General features: G+C 39.0%; 1 protein-coding gene across 8 annotated transcripts in view; it reads right to left on the bottom strand.

Annotated features, from left to right (window-relative positions):
* The window catches only part of CNTN4 (contactin 4), a 657,694-nt gene that overhangs the window by 133,048 nt on the left and 502,015 nt on the right, over positions 1 to 22,631 (bottom strand). For all 8 annotated transcript variants that reach the window (XM_038410564.2, XM_038410563.2, XM_038410561.2 and 5 more), the window contains 2 exons: positions 4,913 to 5,116; positions 907 to 1,009 (listed from right to left, as the gene is read on the bottom strand). In XM_038410564.2, coding sequence (XP_038266492.1) covers positions 907 to 1,009; positions 4,913 to 5,116 — 307 coding nt within the window. The remainder of the gene's footprint in view (positions 1 to 906; positions 1,010 to 4,912; positions 5,117 to 22,631) is intronic.

Genomic DNA, 22,631 nt, shown 5'->3' with positions numbered 1-22,631 from the left:
AACACAGGTGTGTATCACTTGAGGTGAAGAGCATGTTCAATTGCTGGTTACAATAATAGGTCCTTTATTCTCTCTGTGGATCAGTCACTAGAGGGTGATTACACACACACATCCACCCATCTTGATATATTATGCATGTTGCTAAGTGAGAGCTGTTTACCCACTTGAAACAAGCACTTTTAACAAGCACTTCACAGGCTTAATTTTAATTATTTGATTTGATCACCAAAATCTCAATTGTGTATTCCTGATACTTCTCTTGGAAAGTGAACAATGCTATTCTTTTGATTTTATGTTTTCCTGGGCCTAAGCTTAACTCCCACTGAAATTCAGAGAGAGCAGGTTTGGGCCCCATATTGGTACAGTATTGGCCTGATTAAGATAACTGTTTCTCTGATCGGTTCCCTCTGTTTCATATATGATGACCTCTCTTTCCACAGTGTGAATACTCTGCCCAGGAACTGGAGTAGTTTGGTCACTGATTGCATAATTTATTTTTTAATCAGTTTACCAGCTAGCCCATCATTCACATTGTCTGCACTGGACTGGTGAGCAGGAGTCCATGAATGAGAGCCAACAACTCCATTTTCCCATCTTCCCCATATATTAATTGTATATGTGCTGAAAATGTATGTTAATTGCAACATGTGACACTTTTCAGAGCCTCTCAGGTGCCAAAAGAACCATAGTAACAGATGCAACTTTACAAAATAAATTGTCTCTTTTCTTTTCCTTACCAATCACATTTTTCATGGCAGGTTAAGCTAAGACAAATTTCTTGCATGTAAAGGAAATCAGCAAATATCGATACTACAAATAAAGCAAGTGATTTAAAAAAGCATACTCTAATATACTGTACTATTATACCTGGGTAAGCTAAAGTAATAATAATGAACCAAAACTTACTTTCCCAAGGCAAAGCATTCCAGTTTCACAGTTGTTCCTTTTGCAGATGGAACATTTTCTGGGAACTGCACTTCTATTTTTGGCTCATATTCACCCATCACCCCTGTGAACACATCATAGATGCTAAAGTGTGGCTGAATTTTTGTAATACATTCTCAAGTGTTCCTGCATTATCACAGAGCTGTTCTATACATCATTACTTGCCCCGTTAATCTGCTCATTTAAAACAGGGCCTGTCTCTAACAGCCGGGTACTGTGGGCTCTCTTCCCATTTACTGCCAGAGGAAAATCTGCATCACAGCTCCCCTCCATCTGTTTAAGATTAAATTTCTTCATGGTTTCATTACTTTTTTGCTTTTGAATATTTAGTTCTTTTTCAGGTATCTTGTAAAATACGGAAAGAGATAATAAAGTAGGATCACCATCTTTTGAATAATGTAATGTAGAACAAATAGCCACTAGAAAAAGTTTTAAAAGCATTGGGGGCTAATCAGGGCTCCTATTAACATCAAGGATTTAGATGCTCAGAGATCGTATACTGTACTAGTAATTTCTTGATCTTTAACTGCCTTATTAAATAAGTAACATGGCAGGATTTTTATGAAATTGTGTTTAAAAATTTGTGCACATAAAAAGCCATTAAATTTATGATAAATTGCCAGATTTCTATTGACTGCAGAGTCTTAAAACTGGTACATATAATTTCACCGATAGTGATTATAAACGAATTGATAATCGTAGTTTAAATCTTAACTGTTTCTCTCTGGGAGGCCACCATGCAGGACTGGGGTTTAAGAATGGGGGCAGTCCTGCAGTTTTGGAGATAGGGAACAGCACACCTGATGAAGAAAAATGACTGCTATCAATACACACTGATTCAGAATTTGGGCAACATAGGTTCCCACAGAGTTAATTCTGATGAGTAAATCAAATGTATTGAAGTAGTTCTGGTGGTCTTTTTTTCTTATTTGCTGTATTGCCATGTGTGTCATTGCTTTATAAAAAGTACTGCATGGTGCAAGTTTAATGACAGCAAGAAGAAGCCAGAGAGGCTATTTGCTTTACATTTTCACAGTGGGATTGTTTTATATCAAAAATGCCCAGGATAAGTGTGTGTGTGGGCTAAGACTTGCATCAAATCCATTTTTACTTCTTGACCTATATATTATCTGTTCTGATACAACAACAGGTTACATCACCTTCCTTCAATCCATTTGCTTAAATGAGCATTGTCTCTACATTATATAAGAAACAGGGGCCACATAAAATCAGTCATCTGAACAAAGTATGTTTGTTAACAATACAAATACACAACACTTACTACCAAAACAACAAGACACATAAAACTATCAGGGAACTCACAAGTGAATGTCACTAAACTAGGCATTTCAGTTTGAATTATTAGGCCCAACAGTTTTGAGCCTTTGGAGATTATAATATGGATGGAGCTGATAGTGCTGTCCATTTTAAGGCTGCCTGACAGTTTCCAATATAAGACCCTGTTTTCAGTTGCTTAAAACTTGGCAAAACTTCAACTGTTTGGACTGAAATTTTCTATTCTGGGTGTCTGCCTCAGGATGGTTTTGTTGTGTTTGTTGAAAATATCTGCCAAAGGAGACTGGACCTGGGAACTAGGGAGGAGAGGTTCGGGCTGGTTGGGCAAGGAAACTGGGATTGGAAGCCGGAGATAGAAATGAGCAGGACTGGGAGCCAGTTGGCTTTGAGGAAAAACACTGAGATTGGACAAGGAGCTGGAGGGAGAAAGGGAGGCTGGGAATGGCTGGACAAGGTGACTGGGACTAAGATCCAGAGTAGGGGGGAATGGGAGCCACTGCACAGAACTGGTAGTCCTGGGGCAGAAGGGGCTAAGGTGTTTTTAGGCCACATTTGTGTCCCGAGATCCTGGGCTGCTCCAGGAGTTGGTGAGACCCTTGGTATAAATTAGACAGCCCCAAAGGGCTGCACTGTTGTCCCAGGATGCAGCGCTACCTGGAGTCTCTGCTGTAAAGTGTGCTGTAGCCCTGTCCCAGACACACTCTCCCAACCTCCACTCCTGACACACACCCTAAACCAGGGTTTGCAAGGGGATCCTCAGGAGACAATCTTACGGCTGTCTTCAACAACGCCTGTGCCGGGGGAATCCTCCCTAGGCAGAACTGGGGTTTTTAAGGCCCCCTTTATGCTGCTAAGGCCCTTCAACCCAGTGTAAAAGAGCCAAAGTAGTGGAAAGGATCTCAACCTCAGATTTTCTACAGGTGGAGAGCATTTCATCCCTAGTCTAGCTTATATTTTTTGGGGGAAAAAAACCCCAAACCTTCCTTTTTGGGTGTGTGTGGGGAGGGGAGGCTTCCTATTCCACCTCACCATAGACAGGAATTCTGCTACATGGTTGCATGTTTAATCATATACGCTGAACAGTAGATAGATTAATAACAGTTTAGTATATTTTAAGTAAAGTGGGAGAGGTACATTGTGAAATTTTCCCATGTAATTCTAATTGAAATTAGATGTAACTGGGACATTAATTGTTGATGAATAGGCCTCTTAGTCTGCTAACTTAATGATACAGCAGTCTAATGAGAATAATAAGTCCTATATTAAGATGTGCTGGACATGTCGGCATAAATCCAAAAGACAAGCAAGACATATTTACCAGTTTAAATACAATGTGGCTATTCTGTGGTTTCCATTTCATTCATTTGTGCTCTTTATATTTCTGAAATGTGCTGTGTTCTTTCTTTTGATTCATCATAGCATGTTAAGTCCAGATTTTATTGCATCACTAACTGTTATATTAGAAACCAAGTTGGAATTGATTTAGGTGTTGCACACAATGTTAGTGACAAGCTTAGTTTCAAAATACAAAATTTAGCATATCTTAAAGATACTAACTTTTGAGGCTGGGGAAATCTGACCATATTTTGCTAAATGGACATTATAGCACCTTTCCTGTTTAATGCAATGTTTTCCAGGGCTCCTCAGCAGTTCAATTAAAATTTCCAGTCCATAATAAACTCTAGAGTACACCTCAAAGGAGTTGGAGTATGTTTAGGAAGGCAATTGAACCCTGTAAATATGATAGTGTGAGTGTGCAGAGGAACGATTTGCTAAGGTAAAGCCCTTGGCGATGTGCTTCATAGTGAGTACCACTAGTAAGCATCATAACATTATGCTCCATTTCAAGAACAGCAGCATATATAGGGCCCAATCTTACTTCCGCTGGAGTCAGTGTATGATCTGTGTAAAATATTGTTACTGAAGATCTTAAATAACATACAAGCTATTTTTATTCCTCATATGGAGCAGATGCTAATGGAAAACTTGACAACTTTTAGCTTTCATCTTTTTCTTTCATGCACTGTGGTAACCTATATGGGAGTTAAGGGCCAAATTCTGCTATCCATTACTTCATTGATTCCCTAAGGCTAACTTGATCATTTTAACACTGCAAGCAATCATGAAAATATGATTTATGTATCTACTCAAAAACTTAAAGTGATACAGATCTATTTGCGGTATAAAATTAGAAATCTTTACTTATTTTCCCCTTCTTGTACCACTCCTGTGACTACTAAAAATAGCATTCATTCTACTGGGAACTATTGCCTAAGCTAATAGCTTCCAAAACAGCAAAGTGTTTGTGTGATCATTTTTGGCCTGTATAAAATGAGCAAAACTGCAGCATATCCACTAAAATCTGTTTTCTTCCCTGTCCTTGCTCAAGTGTCTCCAAGTTTGTATTTTATTTTACAACAATTCCCTGCTATTGTGGCATCTTCAAGTGACAAAGTATCTTTCACAACAACAGCTTTAAAAAATACTGATTTCTATGACATAGAACTGCAAACTGAGTCTGTGCATTCTTCAAATTCTCAGTGAAACTTTAGAAAGTTGAGACTAATTATTTATCTTTACTCTGAATAAAAATTCAGGCCATTTCTTAATATTTGCACAATGATTGCTTCAAAAAAACAAACAACAAAAAAAACCAAACCAGATATCTTACCATCATTTCTCAGTATCAGAGGAGTTGGGGGGCCCAGCACTTTATTATTTGTTACAGTGTTTGTCACCACGCATGTGTAGTTGCCCACATCAGATGTTTCCACCTTTGCTATGTACAAATTCCCAGTCTCTTGAGAAACAAAGCGACGATTATCCTGGTGCACAAATGATGGATATTCATTGAAGATCCATGCATAAGTCAGTTCTAGAAATAAAAGGTATTATTAGTATTATTAACATAATGCTTTTTTAATTTTAAAATACGGTTCCATCGCAGGGCAGAACTGAAACTCTGAAAATGAATTTCTCCGTCTCTTATACTTACAGTAGGGGACAGTAACTCATAATGAAATGAAAATGTCTTCTTTGTACAATTATGAATATAATCTTCCATATGTGTACTGGTGCAGTGCTGTCTTTCTGAGTCTTCAGCCACACAGCTTATAGCTCCAATGCCTCTGTTGCCCCTCAACTTTTCCAAACCAGAACAAAATGGAATTAACGAGAATTTCACTAATTCTATTCTGAAACTGTCAAGAATCATGTCAATTTCACATGGCTTAGAAAAGTGATGAGCTGTAGCAGAGGCAGGCACTGGAGCTATTTATGGCAAAGATGACTCAAGAGCAGCCTTGCATAAACTAGGAGAGCTCTGTAAAGAAGCAGAAATGCCGATAGACAGTACCGTATAGAAAAAAGGTTTCTCTGTATCTCACTTCTTTTTTCTGGACTAGTCATTAATTTGGGAAAAAGTAGTAAGAAAACCTGTTACATTTGGGTATAGATAATGTTGGTCTTGTTTAGTGGACTTTTACATCAATTGCAATGTTGATTTTGGTGGTAATTCTTTGATTTATACCCAAAAGTTCAGTTTTTAAAGAATTTCATCAAAAAATATCAGCTTTGTATGTCAAAGCATCAATTAAAAGCAATCTGAATTTTTTTTTACAAATTTAATAACCATGATATCCTGTACCTACAATAAAATATGTATGTAGTCTTAAAAATTTACACATTAACACATTTAAAAAGAAACTGGTTAAAACTGAATATATTTTCCTCCTATACTGACCTATGTCCAGGCTTCTATTTTTCTCTTGCAAGTGTTGAAAACTTTAGACACAAAGTATAACAGGGAATAATGCAGCTGCTGCCATAGCATTTGGTCCCAATCTTGCAAAGTTACCATGCTGGCTGACTTTTATGCTCATGTAGAATTCCCAAGTCAAGGCTCCACAAGTGTCTTTCTGCATTGATCACTTACCAGGATCAGGCCTTCCACCATTATGCAAATGAAATAGAGAACTATCATGAACCATTGTCTTTGGCAGGGAAACTTACTTTTTAGTTCACCTTTAAGAACTGTTGTGGACCAGCTTTCACAAGCAAATTCTACATCTTCGCTTCCAAAACTGCGCATCAAAATTGTGGGTAATTATGTTTGTATGTGCACATAACTCATTTGGATCCACCTCCACTTATTTGAATTTATCATCCACCATATCGCAGAGAATTCAGACTTAATGGTTTGACAGGTCAGGAAGTTTTATCACATAGAAACTAAGTGTGGAACAATTGTTATGCCTTTGTCACCAAGAACATATCTTTAACAGGGTGTGCTGACTCAGGAACTAACTCAGCACTCTGTCACTCAAATCTGTTTTTTTCCCACCAAATGCATCCGATGAAGTGAGCTGTAGCTCACGAAAGCTTATGCTCTAATAAATTTGTTAGTCTCTAAGGTGCCACAAGTTCTCCTTTTCTTTTTGCGAATACAGACTAACACGGCTGCTACTCTGAAACCTGAGTTCTGATTGAAAGACAGGCAGTTGACAGAAGAGGATAATCAACTGAATGGGGATACAGCTGAGTGGCTAAGTGAGTAGAAGCAGGCCCAACAACTAGGCCCATATAAGTAGACAGGAAGGTAGGGTAACAGGGAAGAGTTGGTAGCCTGAAGGAGGGCAGAAGTAGGCAGGACTAACTGCTGCTGCTAGTAGTAGTGTTCCCTTTGCTAGAAGCAAGTGGGGAAGCTGGCTATGAACAGTAAATATATGTGAACAACACTATATGCTGTGGCCTGCTGGAAGAATACAATAAATAAAGGTGGTGGTGAAGGAGACCTGGAGAAGTTGTGATCTGTAATAAAGGCCTAAAAGGACTCACAAGGGACCACCCCGTGACAATCTCATTTTTCCAGAGTCATGAAGAATATCTTTAACTTTATTTATTCTTTCCTTTCAAGATAAATTATGGTGGAATCTGCCTTACTCAGTTCTTGTGAACTGTATGGTTTTATACTTTGGAATTTTTTAATACACTAAATAAAGTAGCTATAATCTTCAGTGTGACTAATTAGATAATACTTTAATTTATAACATGTCTTTGGAAGTTATTTGCAAAAGAAAAAAACAGTGAGACACATACCGCAAGTGATTGCAGAGTTATAAGTAATATAACCCCATTATATTTGTCTAAGACTAATACCTAAACATTGAAAATGTTTGAGAAATTACAGTAAGGAAAGATCACTGTAGCTTTGTAAAGGGAACATTAATTATAGTAAACAGCATATTCTTAGTTTAATACTCTAATGAGCCATAATTGTAATTGACCTCAAGTACTGTTATGTACTTTAGGAAATACATTCTGTCCTAATGTTCCAGTGTTTACACACATAGGAGGGGGTATACAGTTTGTTGTGGTTTTCATTTTAGTTATTTATTTATTTATTTAATGACTGGATTATAAAATATCTGCTTAGACCTCTTGGAAGATATAATTACGTTTATGTGGGAATATCTAATCATTGTATTTACACATGTGCATCTAATTATAAGTAACCCCATGCTGATGTCAAGAGGATACTTCGAGTAAACAAGGTAGCACTTCTCAGCAGGCTTATTATTTCCTGCAAGTATTTAGATTTTTTTTTTAATTTACTCATGGTGAACAATTAACTTGTTTTCCCCAGAAGCATCCAACAATAGACAAACATTTCTGCTCTAGAATGCAAAGAGCAGCTTTTAGGTTTGAGTGAATCTCCACAGACCATGGTCCCCCTAGCAAAATAAGGAAAAGCCTAAGACAAAAATGTTATGTAGTAACTACAGCACAGTCAATGAATAAGATACTCAGCAATTTGTTTGACTCCAATTCAGTGTGAGTTTAGAAACCCTAGGCAAGCAGATACAAGAATGAAGAAGACTGTGTGGATGTTGTATGCAATGGGGAAGACTGATTTAAAAACCAACTAGTGATTTTGAGTACTTCAATTATTGGGAGCTCATCTTGAGGCAATTTAAAGTGGACACATTTTCAGAGGCTGGATGCTCAGCACTTTCTGAAAATCAGGTTCCTTTAAGTTGTCTCAAGTTGGGTTTCCCTGCCCCACCCTCAAAAAACAAAAAGAGAAACCCCAAATCACTAGCCACCTTTGAAAATCTCAGCCTTATTAAAGATCTAATGATTTAGTATCTCAGACTTATGCTGATTCTAACACAGTTACACTGCACGGTACTACAGCTGTATAACTAATAACTGCTGTAGTTATAAGGCATGAGGCAGCATTATCAAGTCAGATGTGCTGTGTAGTATTGAAAATAACTGGGTGATACTATTAAGAGTTCTAATTTTATTGTTCTAAAATAACTGGGGACTTTTTATTATTGTAGAATTACAGTGAGTTTGAATCAAGTGATATAATAAAAAGGATGGGAAATAAAGCAGACTGGAGAAGCCTTAAGTACATTTCCTTCTGTAGCAATACATAAACACATACTGTACAATATTCAATTTGATTTCCTTAGAGATCCCTGTGCAATATTTATGTCTTTTCAAACTTGACAGATTTTTTTTGATAAGGTTTCACATACTAATTGCTCTGGAAGTGACAGACAGTTCCTGTCCCGTAGGCAATTTGTAACATCTGAGTAAACAGACACTTAAAATACAGTATGAGATAGCATTTGGTGTTTCTGGTGGGTGATTGAAACACTTATGTGGGTTATAACAAGATGCCTTAAGTGTAAAGGTTGTACCCAGAGTAGTTCATGGTTTCTCACAGACTATACCAGGTATCCTTTCAGGACTGAATGTGATGTGCTGTTTTCTAACTTGGGTCCCTTCTTATGTAATTTTGGGTAACAGACAATGTTTTACTACACTGCATACAACGTTTTATTTGCCTTTTTAAAATTCATTAAACTAGATCTCTTAAATGTGGTGCACTATTTTATACATTTTGACCCAGATTTGCAACTGGTGAAAATGTGTGAAGCTTGATTGTTTTTTAGTTGATTGATACCAGACAAGAAGCTGGCCCTTCATACATAATATATCTTTCTTTTCCTAGGGAGATGCACTTTCCATGCGGGGAGTGCTTTGACTGCACGCATTTCCAAAAGAGATAAAGGTGAGTCAAAAAAATTTAACACTGCTAGCAAATTCACACTTTGGCAAGGATTTCAAGACTGGACAGAGGAAAACTGCTATTTTTGAACTTTTAAGGCATGATCACAGGCTTCTACAACTTTTTAAAATTCACTGGATTCAGGACATTAATAAGAAACTTTTTTCACTATACTGTCCATGTTAAGAACTTTTCCTTATATATACACATGTATGCTGCTGATTTAGGAAAACTGGTGACTTCAGCTTACTCTGCTGTTTGTGCTTCTGTACATACTTGGGATGCTCAGTGAAATAGCAGTAAGTTTATTGCACTCCAAGAGAAGAAAAGCAGATTTCCTTTTGTCAAAGAATGAACCTGTCATGAAGGTCACAAGATATTAGGATCTGCTTTAAGGCTCTGGAGCAATGAAGCAAAGATAATACAGATATGGAACAGCATGTTAAAACTCTATAATATCCCTCAGAATTCAAGGGAGCCCTTGGTAAATTCAAGCACAAGTAAAGACTGGTGAAGCGAAAGGTGGGGAATACATTAGGTTGTTGAGAGGAGTTTGGTCTCACTCTGGCTAAAATAAATGGTGGAAGAGAAGTGCAGAGACATATAGTCACAGAAATGGAAGTCACAAACATATGACAGAGAAATGTATCACACAGTAGTACCTAAGAATCTACTTCATTTAGTTAGCCATCAAAATTCACCAAAAACTGGAAATACCATAAGCTTTTAGGGAAAGCTTGGACACACAGCAATAACAGAGAATGTATTAACATTATTAGTATTAACATATTTAATTTTATGTTATGGATTAGTGATCAGCACTGGAATGTGATAGACTGCATGCTACATGTGGAATATACATTTTAAACACATCTATCTAGGCAGTGGTTCTCAAACTTTTGAACTGGTGACCCTTTTCACATAGCTAGCCTCTGAGTGTGACCCCCCTCTTATAAATTAAAAACACTTTTTTATATATTTAACACCATTATAAATGCTTTAGGAAATCAGGGTTTGGGGTGGAGGCTGACAGCTTGCAGCTCCCTATGTAATAACCTTGTGAAACCCTGAGGGGTCCCGATCCCCAGGTTGACAACCTCTGATCGAAGGGACATTAACCTTTATCTCAGTTCAAAGCCCTGTAAACATTCTTGACTTCTACTCAGTGCAATATCAAAAGATAGGAACCCTTTACTTCAATTCTTTCATCACCTTCATAGATTCTCCCTCACTACCTGCCTGAGCGTAACAATTTCGCTCCACATCAGCTTGGACTATGTCTGCATTTCAGAATCGAGTATATTGATCACAAATCCATATTATACACTATAAGAAACAAACAAAAATAACCCATTAACAAATATCAGCCAGGATTTAAAAACAAAAAAGTTTAGGCTCTTGCATCCATTCCTAGATGGCTAAATAAATGGCCTGATTTTCGAAATTTTGGAACATCCAATAACTCCCATTGACTTCACTTAACACTTTTGTAAACTGACCACTTATTTAAGCTACTTAAATAAAGATTTTGGAACCCAATGTAAGACACTCATTTTTGAAAATCTTGTCCCAGATACTGTCTCTTCTGGCCTGTTATATACCTGTAGTTTTGCTGAAGAACCCTCTCACACAAGTTGCCACTAGAGAATCTACAGAGACAAGCAGACAAAGGCAATCACTCTGCACCAGAAACAGTATCACTAGACAGGTTTCAGAGTAGCAGCGATGAAGTGAGCTGTAGCTCACAAAAGCTTATGCTCAAATAAATTTGTTAGTCTCTAAGGTGCCACAAGTACTCCTTTAGTATCACTAGACATGGCCTGACTGTGATCTCCATGGAATTATGGGAGATGGAAGTGTAGAGATGCAGAATTACAGAAAGATGTGTAAAGCATGATACAGACACAGTGCAAAATGGCATCTTTTAGCACAGCAATGGGCAACAGTAGAATACCGTTGAAGAAATCAGCAGCCTCATCAATCTGTCTGCCCGTATATTCTTTCTGCTAGGAGCACCAATTGCTCTCTCATACTGGGATGTCTGTGCCTTCTATTTGATTTATCAATTGTGTCATTACTTCCTGTCTGGCTACTCTAGAGTACCTTACATTCAGATGCTTACATGCTTAGTTTGCTACTAGTATCATCTCGTTCAACTCACAGAGGTTTTATAATATAAGTAGAAAGTGCAGTTTCTTTAGAACATTTGTATATGTGAGAGAACAGTTTTGCTGCGGGTGTGCTCAGTCTTCATTCTCTGACAGAGCTAAATCTGATGAAAAATGGATTACCCCATTCTTGCTCTTTTATACAGTTTGGATGTTACTGTGAACACCTGATGCTCTTTCCACAGTGCAAGCTAAAGAACTGTAGTGCTCTTCAGGCTGGCGGTTCTCTTGATCACTGGTCTGGTTCTCTGTGACTCTTGTTATATCTGTCTGAGAACTGAGACTGGCCAATTTCCTCTTTAAATGTAATCCTTGAATTATAACCATATGACTTGTGAATACGTAATTTAACATTCCTCATACTCTCTTAAATGTCTTGCATCTTGTTGCATGCTAGATTGACTTAAATAACCATCTTAAGTCCATGGCTCCGGATTTCAGAAGCCAGCTGAGCCAGGATGACCTGAAAATATACGCATTGTAGCCAAGACTAGTTACTTTGCTAGGACGTTCATAATACCCTGGACAACAAAAACCTTCTGTACATGCAAATAATAAATAAATAATAATGGCTCGTTTTTATAGAACACTCTTCATCAGTCGATCTCAAGATGCTTTACAAAGGTGGTCATTATTATTCATCCCGTTTTACAGATGGGGAAACTGAGGCACAATGACTTGACTTGCCCAAAGTCACACAGCAAAGCAGTGGCAGAGCCAGGAACTGAACCAAGATCTTCTGAGTCCCAGTCCAGTGCCTCTATATTTGTATATATGTCTTCTATTAGATATTCTTGTTATCTATAGGTGCAACTAGGTGCCTGGGATGCCAGTGGACAAATGGTCCTGGCATTAAAACAATGAGGAGTCCGGTGGCACCTTAAATAAATCTGTTAGTCTTTAAGGTGCCACTGGACTCCTCATTGTTTTTGTGGATACAGATTAACATGGCTACCCCTCTGATACTTGGGTCCTGTCATTGTGCATGAGAACTTAGGGATGGAGTCACCCAATTATTTTTTCTATTTGGTTCAAGGGTGTGCTACTACGTAAGTAAACATGGATTCTCTTTACTCTGTGACAAGTACTGTTCTCATGAGTATCATCATGCACTTCTCCATAGTATTCAGTTCTCCTGAAATAATAATCAAGCATAATCTACCTGAGGAATACTTCAGGCTCCACATTCCTCTCCAGAAACTCAAATCTCTGCCCAAACTGAGAATTATTTTCAGTCATACTAGAAATATAGCAAATCCCTATTTATGAATCAGGCAGAGAGAAGAGCTGAATCCACATATCCTACTTCCCAGGTGAGTGCTTTTAATCACCAGGCTATAGAGTTGTTCTTACTTGCGCTCTCTGGCCTAATGTATATATAAGTATGAATACAAAGTAGAACAGCTTCAATAGGAGAGACTATTGCCCATTGGTTAGAATGTTCACCAGGAGGGAGAAGATCTGAGCTCTAGGATGGGGATTCAAACCTAGGGCTTCCACATGACATCTCAGGCAAGTGCCCTAACCACTGGGCTAAAGGTTATGGGGGAGGAAAGGAATGGACACATAGACACACTGTCTCTCTCTCATTTCTGAAGCTGACCCTGAAAAACCTTTTTCCAACTGAAACTAAGTGGGTCACTCTATCAGTCGTCATCCTCAAAGGAAACATGCACAACACTTTCAAAAGACAAGCCTGGGAGCTTAAATTCATTACTCTGCTAGACACCAAAGATCACCTGGACTGAACAGAGACACAGGATTTATGATTTATTACCATTAACCCTCTCTTTTTGTCCTTTGACTGCGGAGGTGTTAACAGGCCAATCTATCTTGAATGGTCCCTTACAATCTGAGCTAACTACTTATGCTAAACAATCTGTTCCACCTTGCATTTTGCTGTGAGGCTGGGAGTTCCTTTCCCAGACCTGAAGAAGAGCTCTGTATGGCTCGAAAGCTTATCTCTCTCACCAACAGAAGTTGGTCTAATAAATTATATTACCTCACCCACCTGGGTCAAATTCAGAGATAGTTTTGGGTTGACTGAAACTGAACTTTTAGAGAATAAACTATGGATCCAAAAATTTGTGCCTGGCTCTGCCAAAGTGGCTCTCAGTTACACCATGAAATATGGATTATCTCTATGGTTTTCAGTGTCTATTCTGCATTTACTTTGGTGTGAATGAGAGCAGAATTTGGCCCACAATATTTCCAAAGAGCATCTGGGAATTGTATTCTTTGCATTGCACTTTCCCATCGTGTAGTGCTTGGCAATTTTTGGCTTAGAGCACATCACTGAATATATATATAAACCTTGAACAGTTAAAAAGGTGTCTCCCCATTTTTGTATATATTCTTCCCCTTTCACATTTCTATTACTCCCTCTTTATGTGGCATGGCCAAGCATATGGGGCATGGCCCAAAGCTCTGGCAGATTTGCATTTAGCTGATGAGAGTCACATTTCATTACATTTCTAATTAATTGATGAGAATCTATATGAAACAGAGCGTAATTCCCAGTACATCCCCAGGACAACACTGCAGCATACATTCTACTTTAGGAAAAGATACACACTTAAAGGAAGTTAATGTTAATTGCAAAACATTTTCAAATAATAACTTTTACAAAGTTGTCAAAAATGTTACTGAAAGCTGAATAGGAACTTACGTTTTGAATTACAATTTTAATTAGACAGATGATTTCCCAGAATAATGTTCTCTCAAGCTCCCATGTAATTTAAACCTTTTTTTTTCTCTTAGTGAATACAAAATGCACATTTCATGTCTCATACATTAACAGCTTTCTTTCTGGTATTGCTTTTAGACAAAATATACATTTTCCATAAAGAGAGGTCTGCCACTGAGCAAATTTAAAAGGTCTATATAGTGATTATGAAAAAAGCTATTAAAACATCAAGATTTCATTTACCATAAAGCTAAATGGAAGAGTAAAAAATGTAAATGAATATTAACAACAAAATGGGGAACGTTTATTATTTTTAATACGAACAGTGTGCTATATAGAAATATGCAATGTTAGATTTTACAGGCTTTACTGAAAGTTACAAAGATATATCAGATCATTAATAATTCCTCTAATTTATATTGTATCACCCAATATTTCATCCTCAACAAGTGGGTAAAAATTGGGACTCCCTTTTAATCACAGAGCTTGCAACATTTGCTGTAAAATCTAATATAGACGAAGAATGTATACAGATTTTAAAAGATATATATGCTACAAATTCACTGTATGATCTTGGGGAAATCATTTAGGCAGTTTGTGATTAGTTTATCATTGATAGAATGGGGATATTTATACCTTAACCACTTTTTAAAAACTATGTTTAACCTGGGATAAGAATGGTATGGGAAGGCTTATCCAGCTACCAGTGGAGTCAATGAAGGACTCCCATTAATTTCCACAGGGGTCAGGCCTCAGTATGAAGTATCTTTATTTATTTTTATCTTCAGATAGTATATGGCTCTACCTATGAACTTTAAATGGAAAATATCTACCTTATTATTATTGCTAGTATAGCAAACAAACAAGCAAAAACTCCTGAAATAAATCAAACTTAAAATTAATATAATTAAAAACATAAAACAAAACAAAAAAGCCCACCCTAAAAAGACTTTTTACCCCACTAGGGACTTCACTTAAGCTTAGAGATTGTTATGAAATATTCATATTATGGCAGTACCCAAAAGCTCTATCTCCATGTATCTTATCTGTGCATTTCTAATGCTCCCATCCACACAGCGTCTGGACACTGATCGCACTGTAGGGCATACCATTGTAACAGAGTCTGCAAAATATGTAATCTCTCCCTGCTGAATTCTGCAGAAAGAGACAATTCTTTTGGCTGTCTTCATTGTACACAAAAATATCTTTACTCTTTGGAAAGTAGGCTAAGTCTCCAAGCTGCTGCAATAGTGAGCATGTGATCAAATTGAGGGGAAAAAATGTCAATTAATGTATTTCTCTCTCCTTAAAGTGTCTTAGATTAAAGCTGTTGTATGACAGACCAAAAAAGGCTTCCAACCTGAATAATTGTCTCCGGCACCTGTCACGACTGCATAGCCTCTTCACCAATCAGATTAGCAAACCACTCCACCCACCCTTCAGTTAGAGATGGTGTGTCATATAAATACAAATTATTTTACAATGCTGAAAACAAATTAACAATTATTGGCTTTGAAGCCTCCCCATGAAGAGGGATGCAGATACATACTCCCCTCTACCCTTGCAACAGGAACTCAGACTTCTTCCACTGTAGAGATGGTTGAAGCTTCCTTTCCCACAACACAGTCAAGTTTTGTTAGGCTATGGCTGCCCTACAGAGCTTACAGCGGTGCCACTGTAGCGCTGCTAATGCAGATACTCTAAGCCAATGGGAGAGAGCTCTCCTGCCAACTTAATTACTCCAGCTCCTTTGAGTGCTGGTAGCTATGTGGGTGAGAGAAGCTCTCCCACCAACATAGCGCTGTCCACATCGGCACTTAGGTCAGTGTAACTTACATTCCTCAGTGGGGTGGCTCATTCACACACACACACACACACTGAGTGATGTAATTTATACCAACCTAAACTGTAGTGTGCAAATAGCCTTACACACTCTGCAACCTTCCTGAAAGTGCCCTAACTGGGTGCCTGTGTTCCCTTTCTCCCTCATCTGCCTGCTTCCGTTCTGGGTCTCTGTACAGGAACACATGGCCAGGGGGGAAGGGGGATGTCACTCTCACTCCCCATTGCCAGTTCAAACCTAATGGCAGGTTCAGGAACTGGAAGAGGAGAAGCAGATTAGCTGGAGAAAAGGGGCATGAGTGGAACTCTCCTGCAGAAAACCTTTTTTCAACCCAAACATGTTCACATTACATGAACACTCAAACCCCTTAAATGCAGTCATTCCCTGTGGAGAAGAAGTTCCAACCCCAGTTGGCAGGGACTTCAATAGCAGAACTCCAAGCATCACGATGCTGCAAAACTGGGCTCTTAAACAAAGTGTGGGCTGGGAGGAGGAGGAAGTGAAGGCTTTTTTAATGTCTTCATTGAATATGAAGGGATCATCTCTCAATATGAAGGGATCATCTCTTCTGTCCCCCTCCACTGTAAATCCTGAAGCTCGATGCTGTGCAAGGTTCTCAGTTCCCTTCATTCCCACTGGCTTCCTAAGACCAGCAGCACACCCGCTGCTTTAGGACTGCACTCCTGATCTTCCAGGAGAGAGAACAGCTCATGTTGCGCTGAGACTAGTGATCCTAAGAACAACTCCCTTTGCTCATGTGAAGTATTGAACTCTAAATCACAGATCACATTTGTTTTTCACACACACACACACACACACACACACACACACACACGCACACTAGTGATATATCAAGCATGTGAATGTAACCATATACATAGGAATCATATTTGATATTAGGTGGGTGGTATTGGGGCTAGAAAACAGATTTGCATTTGCCTTCATAAATGATGATTATTGCTAAGCTATAGGTAATGGATAAAAATATGTTATTGCCATTCATACAATACAGCAGCTTGTGACAGAAGACCATATATTGTGCTGTAAGCTATCATGGCAAAGCCTCAAGGATACCAAGCAAAAGGGCCCATGGCAGATTTATCTGAAAATTTCTTGGCTATGGAGGGTTGAAAGCAGACTCTTAACATTATATTTAATATGCTTGCTTGAATTTCCATAGTAATTTCCATGGAGACTTACCTAACAAAGTAACAGGAGCCAATATTTTGCTGCATTTCCCCTAGCAGCAACAAACCGAGGTAACAGGAATACAGAATTGACACATCACATACATCCCAGCTGTCTCTGGTATCTACCATTCCATTCCCTCTCCCAAATGTTGCTATTCTTCACTTTTATTTCTTTACACTATCATCTATTTTGTAACATAAAAAGTGTAGAGGCTCTGGGAGGGAGGGGACAGAAGATCATTGGAATATAGCTGTTTACTGCCAGATATTACCCTGAACAAATACTGCATACCAAGTCACACAACACAGTCTCACAAAGCTCGTACCCAAAGACACAAATATGGCAGCTGTCAATATTCACTTGTTATTACAACCAGACAAACTCCAAAGCATATGATGTGGGGACGAATGTGACCTATTCTTAGGTTGTTTCAATCCACACTTTAAAGCACTAACACCTTCTCTCTCTCTCTCTCTCTCTCTCTCTCTCTCTCTTAACTGGCCTTCACTGTTGATGTTCATTCAATTTTAAAATAAAAGAGGAGATCCTGCAAAAAGCTGGGCTTCCATTAACTTCAGCACAAATTGAGGAGGCTTAGCATCTCGCAGGATCAGACCCTTAATAATAGGACAATCTCTTACTTTATTATCACTGAATTTTCAAAGAATCTGCTACAACTTGCATTCACAGGTTAAAAAAAAAAGATACACTGCTGGTCTAGTACCAGTATGCTCCTCAGAGAAGAGAGACATGAGTAGTGAAGTTGTCAGAGAAACCACAAAAGGAGCAGGAGAGGAAAGCAGTGATGTTTCCCTTCATTTGGTCCTACTCAGGGAGCCTAAAGAAATCCTTCTGTTTTCCACTGTACAGATGGGGCTCTGTAGCTCTAGGGCAGAAGGAGGGGGAGCGAAGTCTGGGAGCATTGTCCATGGAATACTCTCTTCTCAGACAGGCAAATGAATTAGTACTTCTCTAGATAAAGAAAGGGTTGACCCAAGGGCAGTATGGCGACTGCTGGCACAATGTAACTAAAGGGGAAGAGAAGACAAGAGTTCATCATGGGGTTAGAGCTAACAATCTGTGAGGTTTGGAGAACACACTTCTGCCCTGTCTCCAGCCTCCCAAGTTCCTTCTCACTTGAGTGGAGTGTTTGTCTGGAATTCTGCAAGGGCTGTGGTAGGGTAGTGATTCTCAAACCTTTGTACTGGTGACCCCTTTCACATAGCAAGCCTCTGTGTGACCCCCCCCACTTATTAATTAAAAACACTTTTAAATATATTTAATACCATTATAAATGCTGATGCAAAGCAGGGTTTGGGGTGGAGGCTGACAACTCACGATCCCCTCATGTAATAACCTCGCTCCCCCTGAGGGGTCCCGACCCCCAGTTTGAGAACTGCTGTTGTAGAGTCTTCTGGCTTCTCTGCCTCTCTCCGATGAACTGTTCTGTGGCAGTAAAGCTAGCTATATTATTAGTTGCGAATAATATTTGTTGTGAGCTTAGCCCATTTTTCTTTTCACAGATTATTCATTAGTTGATTCCCCCAATTTCTATCCATGTATTAACTTTTAAAAATATCTGCTTAATAATTTAATTGTCAGTGGTGCTTGAACCCACAACTCTCTCTTGACAACTCAAAAGATTGCTCTAGAGGAGATAGAATAAAATGAAGAATAGTAAAGTAGATGGTGAAAGTGAGATAACTGTTGATATGATCAAGGCAACTGGAGATACTGGAGTAGAGTGTCTTCATAGATTATTAGGTGTTTACTGTGATCAACCCTGATGACTGGAGAATGGGGTTGATGGTGCCTCTCTTGAAGAGTACGTGTGATGCAAATGATTTTAACACCTATTGGGGCATCACCCTGTTAAGTCAGCCTCTCAAAGTCCTTGAGAGAGTTTTGGAGGCAAGATTGAGGTGCAAGATGGAGGCAAATTTAGGAGACGAGCAACATAGCTTTAGGAAGGGAAAGAGTACTATATATACAATATATGCAATGAGACAGAAGTTTGAAAGAATGATAAATGGATAAAACGTCAGAAGATTTTTGGTGACCGATACAAGGTATATTCTAAAGTGAATGTAGCACTTATGCAACATATTTAAAAAATAATTGCTACCTCTTTAAGGACCTGCCTCATACCTGATGGTTTCAGGAGGCAAAACAGGGAATTAAATAATTAGGAAATTTGGAATGTACTTTAAAGGAATTAAAATTGCAAGCTGAAGGCCTATGTGATGGGAAACATTTATAATGAAGATCTGTAAAATATCATAGGCCCAAGTCCTGCAAACACTTATGCACATGCTTAAATTTACCCTGAGTAGGCCCTTTGACTTCAGCGGGACTAATCATGTGTGTATCATAAGTTCACAGTAATAAGTGATAGAAGAGATGATATTCATAATATATGCATATTATATATATATATATATATATAGACATATTATGCACACACAAATGCACACACACATTTTCCTTACAATGTGTTCCTGCATTTAAACCTATCTTTTCCCACTTGCAATAATTTGAATACACAGATTAATTATATTTTCATTAAGGAACTAAAACTGTGTAAGAACTTCGGTATTACATGAATTCTGGTCAATAATCAGTTTGACCCATTCCTTATCTCTGCTTTTCTATATCTCTAAAATGGTTAAATATTTGACAGCTGTTCAATAATTGACCTAGCTTATCTCCTACAAACAGGTTGCTATCCTAGTTGCTATAGCAACTATAAACATTAACGATTATTACCCCAACATCCCATTGGGGATTTTGACACAGTCTTAACTTAAAAGTTCCCTCAGGGAGAAAAATCATCAGTCGCCTCCATCTATGACAGAATGGAAAATATTACAAGACTGAAAGACCTCTGTATTGTATTTGCAAAAAGAAAAGGAGTACTTGTGGCACCTTTAGAGACTAACAAATTTGGTAGTCTCTAAGGTGCCACAAGTACTCCTTTTCTTTTTGCGAATACAGATTAACATGGCTGCTACTCTGAAACCTGTATTGTATTTATTACTGCTAAATACACAAACCTATTTCAGAAACTTCTCATGGGTAGCAGATTTTTTTCCCTGCCAGCCAAGCATGCAGGCAGATAGGTCTTGGGAGTAAACTGTATGGATAAGAACTTCATGGGTACTATCACAGTTCAGGGCAACTGCACTCTTCAGTGGCCCAACAAGGGAACCTACCCTCAGGCTTCCAGGTCCCCATCTGTTGCCTCTCTTGGGTGGAGACCTGCATCCCTCTCTCTTCTGACTGGGGTATTCCCAAGCTGCACAGGTCCCTGACTTCTCTGTGTATTTCCCATCACAGCCGGGTTGCCCAAGGGCAATGGCTTGCTTTTTATTTAGAGACAGATACTAAATGTAAAGGCTACAGATATGTACCCACACAGGCTTCCTATGCAAGCATACTTTATTCTTAATGTAAAAGCATCACAGAGAAAATGTATTAAAACAATAAAAGAACCTGCAGGCATGCTAATAAGCTTACCAGAGTTAACCCAAACTCTAACATGGATTCTGACAGGATAAGTCCTCCTGCATCTTAGGAGTGTCCTTGCGGTTACCAGTTCATCACAGCTTCAGCTCAGAACAAGCACACTCATAACTAAGGCTGAGATTTTTTCATGGTTATTTTTAGTAAAAGTTACAAACAGGTCACGGGCAATAAACAAAAATTCATGGAGCATGTGACTTGTCTGTTACTTTACTAAAAATAACCAGGGGCAGGGCTAGGTAGGGGGAGGAATGGAGTCCCATGAGGGGGTGGGGGGGATTGACAGGCTGAGCCCCTTGCCATGGCAGAGGGCAAAGCTCCAACTCCAGTGGCCGCAGCAGGGGTTACAGCCATGGGTGACACACAGCTCTTGCTCCAGAGCTGGTCCTGCTACAGGACAGAGGTACACGCCCGACTGCAGCCCCAGCCACAGTGTGGGAAGAGGGGAGGCACATGGCCCTGGGAAGCTGCATGGGGGGCATGTGACCCCAGCTGCAGCCTCTGGTGAAAGCCATGGGGCTGGGGCGCATGGACCCTGCCAAGCTCAGGAAGCTGCATTCCTGATTCCAGCCAGCCCCAGTTGCAGAGCAGGGGCGCACAGTCCCGCCTCCTCCTCCTGAAGCCCTAGAAGTCACGGAGCTCCGGCAAAGTCATGGAATCTGTGACTGCCATGACCTCTGTGACTAAATCATGGCCTTATTCATAACCTGTTCACTTCATTCTTTATACCGTTCAGGGGTCTTTAATCTGGAATTTTCAGAAGAGGTAATTAGTACACAATGGGTCTCTCTCTTCCAAAAGTTGGTTTCTGGGGGGAGAACTTGCATTTCCCTCCCCCCAAAATACTTCCTTAGAAATCCACCTCAAACATATTGTTTCAAAAAAGACTTCTGAAGTTCCTACTACCAGCCAGAGATAGAATTAATCTTGTCTTCCTGCTAAAGCAATTTTATACAATCTCACAGTAGTACATAAACATTTGCATTTCTAATACAATGAACTCCAAAGATGTTAAATTTAATTTACCAAAGTTTAACTTAATTCCATAAGGTTTATTCAGGATAAAACAGGATATTGGCAGTCTGTCACAGGTACGCTGACCTAACAAACCAGAAATTGTCTCCAGAACCTGTATCTTCTGGGAACATTGTCTCAGCCCCAATTAATCTAACTCTCTGGTTTTCAACTTAATTTCTTTACTTAATTTCTGGGGCCAACTGGAGGGGAGAGGAAGGTCAGTGGCCCAGAAGATAAGTAATTCTATAGCTGTGAAAACCCTAGTTGGTAATTTCAATTAGCAAACGTTTTTTCCAGTGTCAATTCACACCGAAGTTGACACCACTACATTTTTTGGTCTGACTCTGGTCATAACCATGAATTGTCTCAGATTCACTCAGAATTTGTTTGCTTGAAGTTTGTTTGAAAAATCAACCCAATTTTGTAAAAAAAAAAAAAAGATTTCGGAAACATTTGATGATCCAGTCCCAATGTTTGGATTGTAATAAACTTTTTTAAAAAAATGAATTTTCCCTGGTTGCCGGTTTCATTACACACATATTTTGCAGGTCTAGTTTAAGCTCGGCTCAGTTTGCTCCTGGCACTAGACCAATGAGTCTCCCCTAGAGTAGTGATATAACTATCAATACTGTCCAAAACCCTACTCTGTTGAGGAGGGGACTCTATCTGGGTGGAACAGAGACCCCAAAGTTGGGAGAGGATGGGACAGGCCCAGTCAGCAGATATACTCTGTAGAGAGGTCTGTGGAATTTAAAGCTGATCTCCTTTAACAGAACTTTTGGGGGTAGGTATCCCTCGAACCAAACCCCACATAGCACGGCTGCTACCATGGGCACAAGTGTTGCAAATTGCACTCCTTGTGTCTTTCGATGTGAAGCTGTC

Source organism: Dermochelys coriacea, chromosome 7 (assembly GCF_009764565.3).
Source record: "Dermochelys coriacea isolate rDerCor1 chromosome 7, rDerCor1.pri.v4, whole genome shotgun sequence".
Classification (NCBI taxonomy): domain Eukaryota; kingdom Metazoa; phylum Chordata; order Testudines; family Dermochelyidae; genus Dermochelys; species Dermochelys coriacea.
The sequence above is the reverse complement of the archived record's forward strand: the minus strand, read 5'-3'. Positions and strand labels throughout refer to the sequence as shown.